The sequence below is a fragment of the Cyclopterus lumpus genome, chromosome 7 (assembly GCF_009769545.1).
Source record: "Cyclopterus lumpus isolate fCycLum1 chromosome 7, fCycLum1.pri, whole genome shotgun sequence".
In the NCBI taxonomy this organism is placed as follows: domain Eukaryota; kingdom Metazoa; phylum Chordata; class Actinopteri; order Perciformes; family Cyclopteridae; genus Cyclopterus; species Cyclopterus lumpus.
In genome coordinates this window covers 26541811-26557543 of record NC_046972.1, presented here as the reverse complement: position 1 = coordinate 26557543, position 15733 = coordinate 26541811, and the positions used below count along the sequence as shown (strand labels likewise).

At 48.8% G+C, this 15733-nt stretch overlaps 1 protein-coding gene across 1 annotated transcript; it reads right to left on the bottom strand.

Annotated features, from left to right (window-relative positions):
- Positions 1-1655: 1655 nt before the first annotated feature.
- Positions 1656-15108, bottom strand: LOC117733926 (transmembrane prolyl 4-hydroxylase-like). Its single transcript, XM_034537870.1, has 9 exons — positions 14656-15108; positions 14311-14392; positions 10192-10382; positions 10010-10100; positions 7392-7539; positions 7124-7309; positions 6340-6430; positions 4061-4184; positions 1656-2481 (listed from the first exon to the last, which is right to left on the bottom strand). Exons 1-9 carry the CDS (start codon positions 15013-15015, stop codon positions 2267-2269), a joined length of 1488 nt encoding a protein of 495 aa, XP_034393761.1. The 5' UTR covers positions 15016-15108; the 3' UTR covers positions 1656-2266.
- Between the last annotated feature and the right edge of the window lie 625 nt (positions 15109-15733).

Genomic DNA, 15733 nt, shown 5'->3' with positions numbered 1-15733 from the left:
AAGGGGCCAAAAAAATGGGGTGCAAGGACTGCAAGGAGCCCCAACATGAGGTGCAAGGACTGCCAGGAACCCCAACACGAGGTGCAAGGACTGCCAGGAACCCCAACATGAGGTGCAAGGACTGCCAGGAACCCCAACACGAGGTGCAAGGACTGCCAGGAACCCCAACATGAGGTGCAAGGACTGCCAGGAACCCCAACACGAGGTGCAAGGACTGCCAGGAACCCCAACGCGGGCTGCAAGGAGCCAAAAAAATGGGGTGCAAGGACTGCAAGGAGCCCCAACATGGGGTACAAGGACTGCAAGGAGCCCCAACATGAGGTGCAAGGACTGCCAGGAACCCCAACGCGGGCTGCAAGGAGCCAAAAAAAATGGGGTGCAAGGACTGCAAGGAGCCCCAACATGAGGTGCAAGGACTGCCAGGAACCCCAACACGAGGTGCAAGGACTGCCAGGAATCCCAATGCGGGCTGCAAGGAGCCAAAAAAATGGGGTGCAAGGACTGCAAGGAGCCCCAACATGAGGTGCAAGGACTGCCAGGAACCCCAACGCGGGCTGCAAGGGGCCAAAAAAATGGGGTGCAAGGACTGCAAGGAGCCCCAACATGAGGTGCAAGGACTGCCAGGAACCCCAACATGGGGTGCAAGGACTGCCAGGAGCCCCAACGGTGAGGTGCAAGGACTGCCAGGAACCCCAACGTGGGCTGCAAGGAGCCCCAACATGGGGTGCAAGGACTGCCAGGAACACCAACGGTGAGGTGCAAGGACTGCCAGGAACCCCAACGGTGAGGTGCAAGGACTGCCAGGAACCCCAACATGGGGTGCAAGGACTGCCAGGAACCCCAACGGTGAGGTGCAAGGACTGCCAGGAACCCCAACGTGGGCTGCAAGGAGCCCCAACATGGGGTGCAAGGACTGCCAGGAACCCCAACGGTGAGGTGCAAGGACTGCCAGGAACCCCAACGTGGGCTGCAAGGAGCCCCAACATGAGGTGCAAGGACTGCCAGGAACCCCAACGTGGGCTGCAAGGAGCCCCAACACGAGGTGCAAGGACTGCCAGGAACCCCAACATGGGGTGCAAGGACTGCCAGGAACCCCAACGCGGGCTGCAAGGGGCCAAAAAAAGGGGGTGCAAGGACTGCAAGGAGCCCCAACATGGGGTGCAAGGACTGCCAGGAACCCCAACATGGGGTGCAAGGACTGCCACGAGCCCCCCCCACCCCACACACATTTACTGTTACTAGACCAACTTTCTCTCGCCAAGCGGTGCTCACCATCTCACTTTCCTAATCAGTGTAGCATTAAAGAATGGTGGAATTAGAAAGCTAGACAACTAGTGCTGCCACTGACCATCAGCTGTTTGAATTGTACCATGAATTGAACATGTTTGTCAAATAAAAGATTATTTTACACATCAAGAAAGTATAACACTGAATATAGACCTCTATAGGTGCTATCAAATTTTTTTCATTTGCTCACATATTATTTGCAGCAGGACATTAGAAAGGATGAGCGATGAGTCATATACGTTTCCATATATATATATAAATCAATATATAAATATATAATAATATATATATTTATATAATGCAGTGCTGTATTTGATGTTGGGCGCTACCTAGTGGACGCTGTCAAGACTGATCACACTCACAACAGCACAAGTAAAACATTGCTTTATACGTTTCAAAACACAGAAAAATACATCAAAATACAGTGAAGGACTCAGTGCAACATCGAGCTATAATAAATACACATTCCTTTAAATTAAATAAATAACACTCAAATAAATAAATACTCTTGGATAATTAAATATGTAACACGTGAGGATAGGAATATCAAAGTTAAACAACATTTCATGATATGAAGAACATTCAAATCTGGAAGCTGAAGAACAGACGTGGATTATCTCTCAACATTTAGAGACGGCACGCAACGAAGGGCGTTAACTCTGTAACGATAAGGAGGCGTATCTCTTAGTAACTCATCTCTATATATGTTATTCTGATTATTTAATGGAGGGTAATTCATATACATTTGATATTTAACCATCCTCCACAATTCTGTGTCACAATCTATATAAACTTCCATGATTAAATTGACTTTATTCTGAAAGTAAATTTGGACATCAAAGCAGCTTGAGTGACATAATATAAAAGGAGAAGATTTCTGGGATGCTATTTTGTGCAATTTTCATTTCGACTACAGACATAAAAGATCTGCGAGGCCTCAACGGCTCCATGGAATTCTTTAAACCTCGGCTCTGCCCGGCTAAAGGTCCTGGTGGAGGTCGCTGTGCGAGAGCGGCTGGTAGTGCTCCTCCATGCCCGCCTTGGATCCATGCCTTTGAACAACTAGTCTCTGGTAGCGGGCCTGCTGCTGGTGATCCGGGTCCACGTTCACCCAGCTGTTGGCCGTCCACTTCACCCCACGGCTCACCGGGCAGTCGCCGTGCAGCGAATACTCGTCCAGCTCACCCATCCAACCTGGGTGGGGGGGCAAAATCACTTCGCTTCCATAACTTGTTTTCTTTAAGACAAATGAAAATAAAACATTTCATTTACTACTACTTTGTCCGTTTGTAGATTTCTCTTTAATTCACCAAAAGTCACCATAACATCATGCCTCATTAACACAATAACTTGCTTTATGCAGAGGGGTTAGTTCACACAGCATTCAGAGACTCATTTATATACATTTATTAATAAAACTATATATTATGAAGCTTTATGTAGAGGGGTTTGTTCACACAGCATTCAGAGACTCATTTATATACATTTATTAATTAAAACTATATATTATGAAGCTTTATGCAGAGGGGTTTGTTCACACAGCATTCAGAGCCTCATTTATATACATTTATTAATTAAAACTATATATTATGAAGCTTTATGTAGAGGGGTTTGTTCACACAGCATTCAGAGACTCATTTATTAATAAAAACATGGAGAACATAGCCGTTTATTGACCGTATATTCTGATTAATAGTGATATAATAAGATATCATATGTTCCCTCTGTAAAAACATTTAAATGTAGTATTTCATCAAGATGAAACAATAATTTTGAACCTGGCTTTACCCAATGTTCAGTTCACTTTACCCAATGTTCAGATTTTCTTTTCTGGAAAATTATGAAAATGTGCACATCTGCGATAAGATAATACCTCATTTGCATGTTTAGCCATAATATTTCATAAAACCTAAAAAATTATATTCTTAATTTAAGTATTCGGTGTGTCAAAAGTAACCAGAAGAGGAGTCATACAAAATAACCTCATAAAGGTTAACATCACTACTGCAACAAAAGAAGAGAATTAAATGTGGACTCCTAAATATTAGATCTCTGTCATCTAAAGCTGTATTAGTAAATGATTTAATATCAGACAATCACATTGATTTATTGTGTCTTACTGAAACCTGGCTGAGCCATGAAGAATATGTCAACCTAAATGAATCAACTCCTCCAAGTCATATTAATACTCACATTCCTCGAGGCACCGGCCGAGGAGGTGGAGTAGCAGCCATCTTTGACTCAAGCCTATTAATGAATCCTAAACCTAAACTAAACTACAACTCATTTGAAAGCCTTGTTCTTAGTCTTTCACATCCAACCTGGAAAACATTACAGCCAATTCTATTTGTTATAGTGTACCGGCCACCAGGTCCATATTCAGAATTTATATCTGAATTTTCAGTGTTTATCAAGTTTAGTCCTTAAAACTGATACGGTTATTATTGTAGGAGATTTTAATATTCATGTGGATATTGACAATGATTGCCTTAGTACTGCATTTATCTCATTGTTGGACTCGATTGGCTTCTGTCAGAGTACAGAAACCCACTCACTGCTTTGGCCACACCCTCCACCTTGTTCTTGCATATGGCATTGACATTGAGCATTTGGAGGTCTTCCCACAGAACCCTCTTCTGTCAGACCATTACCTCATAACTTTTGAGTTTATACTCCCGGAGTGTACACCGTTAGTCAGCGATCATCAGTTGATCAGCTGACAGATCACTGTGTTTATTACGTCACCGTGGTGACACACGTTAACCCTCCTCACCTCGTCCATCAGAGAGGTGGTTGTACCAGAGCAGCGCGGCGCCGGCGGCAGGTTTGATCCTCACGTTGCCTCGGCCACACGTCTGCTGGGTGTCCGTCAGATCAACTCCGTCCTGTAGCAGCGCCTAGGACACACAACACAGGGTCTGGTCACAGAGACCTGGATCCATCATGGTCCAGGATCCAGCTGCGGGGAGGGGACCAGAGGAGCTGGACTCTGGGGGACTCTGAGGAGGGGACCAGAGGAGCTGGACTCTGGGGGACTCTGGGGAGGGGACCAGAGGAGCTGGACTCTGGGGGACTCTGAGGGGGGGACCAGAGGAGCTGGACTCTGGGGGACTCTGAGGGACTCTGGGGAGGGGACCAGAGGAGCTGGACTCTGGGGGACTCTGAGGAGGGGACCAGAGGAGCTGGACTCTGGGGGACTCTGGGGAGGGGACCAGAGGAGCTGGACTCTGGGGGACTCTGGGGAGGGGACCAGAGGAGCTGGACTCTGGGGGACTCTGAGGGACTCTGGGGAGGGGACCAGAGGAGCTGGACTCTGGGGGACTCTGAGGAGGGGACCAGAGGAGCTGGACTCTGGGGGACTCTGAGGGACTCTGGGGAGGGGACCAGAGGAGCTGGACTCTGGGGGACTCTGAGGAGGGGACCAGAGGAGCTGGACTCTGGGGGACTCTGGGGAGGGGACCAGAGGAGCTGGACTCTGGGGGACTCTGAGGGACTCTGGGGAGGGGACCAGAGGAGCTGGACTCTGGGGGACTCTGAGGAGGGGACCAGAGGAGCTGGACTCTGGGGGACTCTGAGGGACTCTGGGGAGGGGACCAGAGGAGCTGGACTCTGGGGGACTCTGAGGAGGGGACCAGAGGAGCTGGACTCTGGGGGACTCTGGGGAGGGGACCAGAGGAGCTGGACTCTGGGGGACTCTGAGGGACTCTGGGGAGGGGACCAGAGGAGCTGGACTCTGGGGGACTCTGAGGAGGGGACCAGAGGAGCTGGACTCTGTGTTTCCGTCACGATGCTGGAGCTCAAACAGTCGAGTTTTGTCGGTCGTATTATCTCCCAGAGAATTATTACATTCCTCATGATGCAAAATAAAAAAAATGTGCTACATTTTGATACAAATTGCATAATGAATATTAAATGATCCTTGCAGATGCCAGTCATCATCATTTCATTACATTACATTACATGTCATTTAGCTAAAGCTTTTATCCAAAGCAACTTACAATAAGTGCATTAAACCGTGAGTCCATGAGTTCAATAAAGTTAAACTACAAAGTGCCATCAGTAAGAGACATTTAAGTGCTCCTACGGCATTTAAGTGCTACCTATTCAAGGTATAGTCGAAAAAGATGTGTTTTTAGTTTGCGACGGAAGATGTAGAGACTTTCTGCTGTCCTGATGTCAATGGGGAGCTCGTTCCACCAATGAGGAGCCAGCACAGCAAACAGTCGTGATTTTGTTGAGTGTTTAGCTCGAAGTGAAGGAGCTACAAGCTGATTGGCAGAAGCCGAGTGAAGTGAACGGGCTGGGGTGTGAGGTTAGACCATGTCCTGGGTGTGAGGTTAGACCATGTCCTGGGTGTGAGGTTAGACCATGTCCTGGGTGTGAGGTTAGACCATGTCCTGGGTGTGAGGTTAGACCATGTCCTGGGTGTGAGGTTAGACCATGTCCTGGATGTGAGGTTAGACCATGTCCTGGGTGTGAGGTTAGACCATGTCCTGGGTGTGAGGTTAGACCATGTCCTGGGTGTGAGGTTAGACCATGTCCTGGGTGTGAGGTTAGACCATGTCCTGGGTGTGAGGTTAGACCATGTCCTGGGTGTGAGGTTAGACCATGTCCTGGTGTGAGGTTAGACCATGTCCTGGATGTGAGGTTAGACCATGTCCTGGGTGTGAGGTTAGACCATGTCCTGGGTGTGAGGTTAGACCATGTCCTGGTGTGAGGTTAGACCATGTCCTGGGTGTGAGGTTAGACCATGTCCTGGGTGTGAGGTTAGACCATGTCCTGGGTGTGAGGTTAGACCATGTCCTGGATGTGATGTTAGACCATGTCCTGGATGTAGACCGGACCCGATCTGTTCGCAGCACGGTACGCAAGTACCAATGTTTTGAAGCGGATGCTGCAGCCACCGGTAACCAGTGAAAGTCGCGGAGGAGCAGAGGATTGTGGGTAAATTTCGGGAGGTTGAAGACCAGTCGAGCAGCTGCATTCTGGATGAGCTGTAGAGGTCAATTGGCATTAGCAGGTAGACCACAGAGGAAGAGGAAGGACGCTCACCTGCTCCTCGTAGGTGCGGTTGTCGGCCACAGGAAAGGTGGTGTCCCCGCCCTCCTCTACGGAGCTGAGGTAGAACAACATGGTGAGGTACCTGGGGAACAAAGAGAGAACAGTCGCTATCCAAGAGCAATGACGAGAGACCAGGAAAGGAGTCAGGGTTCGTGAAGAGACGGACTTGTCTTGCTAAGAACAATAATTCACAGAAAGTTTCCAGACTAACATTTAATAAAAAATGTTACCAGCGCCCCAAAAATTATTTAAAACCACCACAAAGGTTATTTTAAGTAGTCATCTATTTGGTTATTTGCATACAAACAATTCAAATGATTAGGAAATAAATTGATTGATATGATATGATTCTTAGAGCTTAAAGAGGTCACAATTTCCTCTCTGATATGTATTTTATATCACTTTAAAATTGTTCTTCAAACGATTTACTTAAGTTTATCGCAAAAAAACTACATTTTACAAGATTTTACTTGAACACATCATGATACCTCTGCCCCGTACTCACTTTGACGTTTCATTTTAGGTGCATGAACGCATCATAATAAAGGACTCTGAGCAGCATGATGGGGGATCAATTATAATACAATAAAAGTCTGAATTAGGTTCAGTTGTTCCAAATGTTTCCACGGTTCTTCCTCCACGTCTTATTTTGGACTACAAAATACTACAATAAAATACTACTTTGAAAGTATTCATTTTGGGGCAAACTGGTAAATAATTGCACACATTTTACAATGAAAAAGATACTGAAGGTTTGTCACATGACGACACACACCTGCAGGAGACCTCCGTGACAGCAGACGTGTTGCCCGCCAGTCGCGAGTGAGCGCAGGTGGTCTCCAAATGAGAGGCGCTGCTGTCGTGGTGGGCGTCGCTGAAGTCTCCGTTCTCGTAGCGAATCACCTGCAGCGGCTCGCTCAGCTCGACCAGCGTGGAGGGCAGGCGAGTCAGACCGGTCAGTCTGAGCAGCCAACACGGGGAGAGGGAATTAAGTTTGTAGTAAACGCACAAGTGTGGTTGCATGACAACGTGTTTGTGGTGACCTGTTCCTGAGGGCCTGCAGCACACGGTGGGATCCTGGGCCTTGGTGAAGCCACGTGTGTTTGTTCCTCTGGTTGAACCGACTGCGCAGCTTCCCAGGCCGCTGGGACTGGTCGTAAACACGCCTGAAGTCCTCCAGGGTCAGCACCCCTACACACACACACACACACACACACACACACACACACACACACACACTTAGAACTAGGTTTGCAAAGGGGCGGAACGTTTCCAGAAAGTTTCCACGGGAATTTGGGGAATTTTGAAAAAAAAAGTTTTTTTGCAAGAGCATATAACAGGGAACTTAAATGTAGTTGAGAACAAGACTATGGACGCCGAGCTCAGCTGGACCCTGAAGGCAGCTGGTTGGGAACATTGTCTGACAGAAACATAAACATAAAATGTTCTGTTGTTTTTGAACGTCTTTGTCATCAGTGTTGTCTGAACGTTTCAGCCCTTTGTCTGGCAAGTGTGAGAGCGCCGAGTTGCGTAGAGGCCAAGAGCGGTATTGCAGACAGATTTCAGTTATAGCTCACAACATATTGAAAAAAATAACTGAACTAGTTCATTTTTTGGAGCTGTGAACTTAGTTCAAAATGTTGAATTATGAACTATGAACTGAACTAGTTCATGTAGAAAGTGAACTTTCCCAACACTGTTTGTCATTACCTAGCATATTGATTACTTAATAATAATAATAATAATAATAATAATAATAATAATAATAATAATAATAATACATTTTATTTGGAGGCGCCTTTCAAGTCACCCAAGGTCACCTTACAATAAAATAATACAGGATAAAAGATAAAAGCATGAAAGATAGGAACAACATTAAAACAGAACAAAAACAACAACGTGGTAAACTGAAGCCTTGTTCATTTTAATACCAAGTTTATTTGTTAGCAGTAGACTAACTTTTTACAGCAGTGAGGAGGACGTTGATGAGGTCCAGGAAGAAAGCATTTAGACCTGAAAGGATTCAGGGAAAACACTGGGGGGGTGGTGATCATAGGGAATACACCTTTTTTATTCAACGTTCATGTTTTTGTTGTTCGATGAAAGAATAAAGTTCTACTCACAAAATGTCAAAAATTTCATTTTTAAAAGTTGTATTATAAATGTTTGCATGCATGTCTGCTTATGACAAGGTACATACAGTTAAATTACCCCAACATTTCCAGTTTATTCCCGTATATTCCCGTTAATTCCCGTGGAAAGTTTCCAACTTTGAATATTTTGCAACCCTGCTTATAACTGATGTAAAACGTGATAAAACACACAAACACAAGCCTTTGGAAAGGCCACGGCCATCACAACGTAGGCCTGACTGACTTGATGTTTGACACTACGTGTCAAGCTCAATGCGCCCTCAGACCATATAGTCCACCTGCTACATTATCCGCCATTTTGAATTTCTTGGGGAAATTTTTTTTTCTTTTCTTTGAATCATTATCTTTGTTTTTAAGTTAAGTTTTTAAGATGGGGTTAAGGAAAAGAGGTTTGGAGAATAATCAACTTTTAATGATAGGATGAGGGCACCACATCCAGACTAGGATGCTTACAGCGCCGGGCACAAAGGCACCGGTTCATAGTGGTGTCAGTTGTTAAAGTCACCTCCTACCCACCTACCTACCCACCCACTCACCTACCCACCCACCTACTTACCCATCTACCTACCTACCCACCCACTCACCTACCCACCTACCTACCTACCTACCCACCCACTCATCTACCCACCTACCCACCCACTCACCTACCCATCTACCTACTTACCCATCTACCTACCCATCTACCTACCCACCTACCCACCCACCTACCTACGAACTCATCTACCCACCTACCTACTCACCTACCTACCCACCTACCTACCCACCCACCTACTTACCCACCCACTCACCTACCCATCTACCTACCTACCTACTCACCTACCCACCTACTTACCAACTCATCTACCCACCTACCCACCCACTCACCCACCCACCTACCTACTCATCTACCCACCCACCCACCTACTTACCAACTCATCTACCCACCTACCCACCCACCTACCTACTCACCCACCCACCTACCTACTCACCTACCCACCCACTCATCTACCCACCTACCTACTCACCTACCTACCCACCTACCTACCCACCCACCTACTTACCCACCCACTCACCTACCCATCTACCTACCCACCTACTTACCAACTCATCTACCCACCTACCCACCTACCCACCCACTCACCCACCCACCTACCTACTCATCTACCCACCCACCCACCTACTTACCAACTCATCTACCCACCTACTCACCCACCTACCTACTCACCTACTCACCCACCCACCTACCTACTCACCTACTCACCTACTCACCCACCTACCTACTCACCTACCCACCTACCCACCTACCCACCCACTCACCCACCCACCTACCTACTCACCTACTCACCCACCCACCTACCTACCCACCCACTCACCTACCCACCCACTCACCCATCTACCCACCCACCCATCTACTTACCAACTCATCTACCCACCTACCCACCCACCTACCTACTCACCTACTCACCCACCCACCTACCTACTCACCTACCCACCCACTCACCTACCCACCCACTCACCTACCCACATACCTGTTGGACGGGCTTCCAGACCAGAGAGGATCTGCCGTAGGTTGTCAGGGTTCAACCAGGTTCCATCCCGGGAGCGCGAGTGACTCACAATCTGCACGAAGAGACCAAATTGTTTCGCTTCTCATTTCAACAAAACGCACTCCGACAGTTCACCTGATTTCTCTAAAATGAATCCATTTCACCTCGTGTGTCTGCAGCAGCCCGTCCTGGTTCAGGTCTAGCAGACTGAAGACCTCCTCCGTGCTGAGGGAAAGCTGGCTAGACTCCTCCTGGCCCCGGCCGGCCGCCGTGGTCCGGCTCTCCATCAGACCCTTGAGCTGAGCCAGCTGCACCACCACGCGGCACTCCTCCTCCGACAGGAAGCCGGGGATCTCTGGAGGGGAACGGGACATGATGTGAGGACACGCTGCAGCCGCAGACAGGCGTGGTCACATGCTGCCGATGCCTTTCAGAAGGGGGGTTTATTTCACCTTCTTGTTTTTATTAAATAAAGGAAATGGGACTTTTATGGAGTCCTTTTTACAGGAAGAACGGGAAAACCCCAAATTAACTACCAAACACACACATTCTGGAAAGGAAAGAGCTATATTATCACAACAGCAGCAGAGATTAGAGCGAGGATCAAGGACCGACCATCCATCAAAGAGAGTGCCGACGCTCTGGGTTCAATCCCTGTTTAACTGGGGATTAATTGGGAAGCAAATACCTTTACAATTGCACTGACATCGCCGTTGACATCTTTTTAAATCACAGGCCCGCTAAATAATAATATAATAATAATAATGTATCTGTAAGAGTTTTTTTATTTGTTTGTATTTTGTTGAACCTCTCACCACTAGGGGGCGTAGGGCGACGGCTGTCAATTAAGACAGCCCAATATAATCAGGAGGAAAACTAAGGCCAGGTGTTGCTTGACTGGCAGGAGCACACATTTTTTGACCGTATGAGACTAAACAGTGTCCGACATAGGAATGGTTTGATTACTTCCATGTTTTGGGTCATGTGGAACAGACTTACATTAGTATAAATAAATTACCTGTCGAATTCAAACCCTGGACATTGTATCTTTTATTACACGTGTCAAACTAACCTAGAAGCAACCATAGTGGACTTACGTTGATAGGCAACGGGGTCACTACACAAGTCAAAGACTGGCTTAATCTAAGGAACAAAGGAGGAGGTTTGAGATCGCTTGATTGCGGTCCTTGACCAGCTGGCGCAGGGACCGATCAGCTGTTGGAGCGCAGGGAAACGGTGCGGTGGTGGAGCGGAGCTACGTGGAGCGGCGGTTCACTCACGTAGGAAAGAGAGCGTCACGACACCTGTATGTCGGCCAAAGGTATGTATAGAGCTACCTCCAACAAAGAAGGACATTGTTGTGATTACGTGCGCATATGACAATACACCTCGGTGGTGACTGTAAGAACACGCTGCCCATTCAGAGCTACCTGAGACAGAGCCTCAGGTTCCCCCCAAGGCTGCGTTCTTTCCCCTCTGTTCTCCTCCCTGTACACCAACAGCTGCACCTCCAGTCACCAGTCAAGCTCCTGAAGTTTGGGGATGACACCACCCTCTTTGGACTCATCTCTGATGGGGATGAGTCCAAGGAGGGTGGATGACACCACCCTCTTTGGACTCATCTCTGATGGGGATGAGTCCAAGGAGGGGGATGACACCACCTTCTTTGGACGGGGATGAGTCCAAGGAGGGTGGATGACACCACCCTCCTTGGACTCATCTCTGATGGGAATGAGTCCAAGGAGGGGGCTGACACCACCTTCTTTGGACTCATCTCTGATGGGGATGAGTCCAAGGAGGGGGATGACACCACCTTCTTTGGACGGGGATGAGTCCAAGGAGGGTGGTGTCATCCACCCTCCTTGGAGTCATCTCTGATCGGGATGAGTCCAAAGAGGGGGGCTGACACCACCTTCTTTGGACGGGGATGAGTCCAAGGAGGGTGGATGACACCACCCTCCTTGGACTCATCTCTGATGGGAATGAGTCCAAGGAGGGGGCTGACACCACCTTCTTTGGACGGGGATGAGTCCAAGGAGGGTGGATGACACCACCCTCCTTGGACTAATCTCTGATTTGGATGAGTCCAAATAGGGGGGAAGACACCACCCTCCTTGGACTCATCTCTGATGGGGATGAATCTGCCTAGAGGTGGGAGACTGACCATCTGGTGACATGGTGCAGTCAAAACGCTCTAGAGACAGTAGAGATGGTTGTGGACTTCAGGAAGAACTCAGCCCCACCCAACCCCGTCACCCTGTGTTACTCCCCAGTCAACGCTGTGGAGTCTTTCCTCTTCCTGGACTCCATCATAACCCAGGACCTCAAGTGGGAGCCGAACATCAGCTCCATCACTAAGAAGGCTCAGCAGAGGATGTTCTTCCTGAAGCAGCTGAAGAGGTTCAACCTGCCAAAGACCATGATGGTGCACTTGTACACATCCATCATTGAGTCTATCCTCTGCTCCTCCATCATTGAGTCCATTCTTTGCTCCTCCATCATCGAATCCATCCTCTGGTCCCCCACTGACCCTCATTAACAGAGCCCGGGTCCCCCACTGACCCTCGTGAACAGAGCTCGGGTCCCCCACTGACCCTCGTGAACAGAGCCCGGGTCCCCCACTGACCCTCATTAACAGAGCCCGGGTCCCCCACTGACCCTCATTAACAGAGCCCGGGTCCCCCACTGACCCTCGTGAACAGAGCCCGGGTCCCCCACTGACCCTCATGAACAGAGCCCGGGTCCCCCACTGACCCTCATTAACAGAGCCCGGGTCCCCCACTGACCCTCGTGAACAGAGCCCGGGTCCCCCACTGACCCTCATGAACAGAGCCCGGGTCCCCCACTGACCCTCATTAACAGAGCCCGGGTCCCCCCACTGACCCTCATTAACAGAGCCCGGGTCCCCCACTGACCCTCGTGAACAGAGCCCGGGTCCCCCACTGACCCTCGTGAACAGAGCCCGGGTCCCTCACTGACCCTCATTAACAGAGCCCGGGTCCCCCCCTGACCCTCGTGAACAGAGCCCGGGTCCCCCACTGACCCTCGTGAACAGAGCCCGGGTCCCCCACTGACCCTCGTGAACAGAGCCCGGGTCCCCCACTGACCCTCGTGAACAGAGCCCGGGTCCTCCACTGACCCTCATTAACAGAGCCCGAGTCCCCCACTGACCCTCGTGAACAGAGCCCGGGTCCCCCACTGACCCTCATGAACAGAGCCCGGGTCCCCCACTGACCCTTATTAACAGAGCCCGGGTCCCCCACTGACCCTCATTAACAGAGCCCGGGTCCCCCACTGACCCTCATTAACAGAGCCCGGGTCCCCCACTGACCCTCGTGAACAGAGCCCGGGTCCTCCCACTGACTGACTTCCGGTCACTCCTGTGCACATCACTTAAATACATGCAACTCTTCACTTTAAACTTACTTACACTGGTTAAAGTACTGAAACCTGCCTGTCTGTGCACTTTATCTTTAATTTATATTCTTAATGCTCTCACTGTGTTGATTGTTGTTGAGGAAAAACCTCCCTCAGCAGGTGAGGTCCATAAATAAATAAATAAATGTAACAGCAATGAGGTCCGGGTGGGACAGGGATGGATGGAAGGAGGTTCCCTACATGATGGCACCCATACACCGGGCCTGGCCTTGTGCCAAAACCTCGGATACGACTCCATGACGATGCCCAACCTGCTGGGCCCAGAGTCTACATCCGAGGAGGTCCAGCAGAAAATTAAGGAAGTTTAGTGCAGAATAATCAGATATTTTGGAGAATTCAAGTTTTAGATGTGCTTGTTTTTGATCAATTCAGAAAATTTTATTGTGCATAACGGCATCTCTATATGTGATTTCATCGCGACACGGCTCCATTGAAAGAATTATCATATTGAATTATCCCTGTCAACCGTTTTAGACAGTGCTTTTGTTTTGTAGCCAGATTCATAGCACAATAAAATAATATACTGAGATAAATGACAAAGCAGGGTCATCAAGTGGAAAAACCGCTGCCTGCTTCTGGTTTCACACAGACATCAAAACACTATAATCTCCCTTTTCTCACGTTAGCGCGTCTCAGTTTAGAGAAAGAAAAACTAGCAACTCAAATGTGGTTGAATCCAGGTTCCTTTTGTTCCTCTATTGATTTAAATCCTTTCATCTGATGTTCATCTGCTTCCCTCCTCCAGTGGTGAAACGGAGTCGAACTCTGCTCAAAGTCAGCCTGGTCAGCCTGTCTCGGTTCTTGCTGGCGGTCCATTACCATTTATTTGACATTTATTTACTGACCAAACAGCAGAGGTTTCAGGCTGAGCGTCCTCATGGCGTGCGTCCTGTCTGGCATGAGGGACACCTGCTGAACATGCCCCACCTGCAGATGGACACCAGATTAAAATATGAGGAATTTAAAAATCTACCTTTTTTATGTCGCATATTAATACTTTCACATACAAATATGAGGAATTAAAAAAAGTCTACCTTTTTTATGTCGCATATTAATACTTTCACATACAAATATGAGGAATTTAATGTTATGTCAAATATCATACGTTTATATGGGAGCCACACTTATCATCGGATCATTTATGCATCTGTTATGCTCTATTTATGCACCAGTTCTGCCCGTTTCCTTACCCGTATCCCCTCGATGCGTGGGAGCCTGCAGCTCTGCGCGTAGCCCTCCGCCTGGCGCTCTGTTGACCCCGGGTCCGGGTGAGGTAACGGGGTTTCCCCCTCGCTGACCGACGGCCCCCCGTCTCCGCCGACCGGCCCGTTGTTGTAGTGCACGTAGAGCAGCAGGCCGATGACGTTCACGATGTAAACATGGAAGAAGACCATGACCACCACGAAGTACGCCCGAGAGCAGACGCTGCTCCGCTGGATCTGCATGCGGCTGGAGCGAAACGGGGCTTTGAGGGACGATGGCGGCGCGTCGCCGCACTGATCGGGCTCCTCTTCCTCCTCCTCTATTAACTCTTCCTGAGCGTCTTCCATTTTTAAAACCAACTGTTTACAAGACGCCCTGACAACCTGCCTAACGACAGGACATCAAGCGATCGACTACAGAGCGGCCGTTGGCCCGTTTCCGGTCCCGCTGGGGAACCGTTAGCGGCCTCTAACGGTCAACGCCGGGTCTGGACACTATAATGGAAGTAATATAATAGATAATATAATAAGGAATAGTGCTATTCATAGAGAGCTATTCGAGGCCGAACACCGGCACCTCGCTGCTGGAGACCCAGGACGTATTGCTGGACCTGCTTGAGGGAATGGGGGCACGGGAGAACCAGAACCAGGACTAAAGGGGCAGACTGTCAGACCCTGCTGCAGTAAAATGAGAGGTTTTCTAAAGGGACCCTGGTGCTCAGAGACACACGTTACTCCACTAGGGGCGCCAGAACCAACACTACCACTTTAGTCCACAGGGGGCGCCAGAACCAACACTACCACTTTAGTCCACAGGGGGCGCCAGAACCAACACTACCACTTCAGTCCACAGGGGGCGCCAGAACCAACACTACCACTTTAGTCTATAGGGGGCGCCAGAACCAACACTACCACTTTAGTCCACAGGGGGCACCAGAACCAACACTACCACTTTAGTCCACGGGGGGCACCAGAACCAACACTACCACTTTAGTCCACAGGGGGCGCCAGAACCAACACTACCACTTTAGTCTATAGGGGGCGCCAGAACCAACACTACCACTTT

What these genes read in the sequence shown, in the direction of transcription:
- LOC117733926 (XM_034537870.1), bottom strand. Translation starts at nt 15,015, where the DNA reads ATGGAAGACGCTCAGGAAGAGTTAATAGAGGAGGAGGAAGAGGAGCCC. An exon ending in CCTGAAACCTCTGCTGTTTG is followed by an intron (nt 10,383 to 14,310) that starts GTCAGTAAATAA and finishes GTTCCCCTCCAG; the next exon opens with AGATCCCCGGCTTCCTGTCG. An exon ending in CCACCTCTCTGATGGACGAG is followed by an intron (nt 2,482 to 4,060) that starts GTGAGGAGGGTT and finishes CCCCCCACCCAG; the next exon opens with GTTGGATGGGTGAGCTGGAC.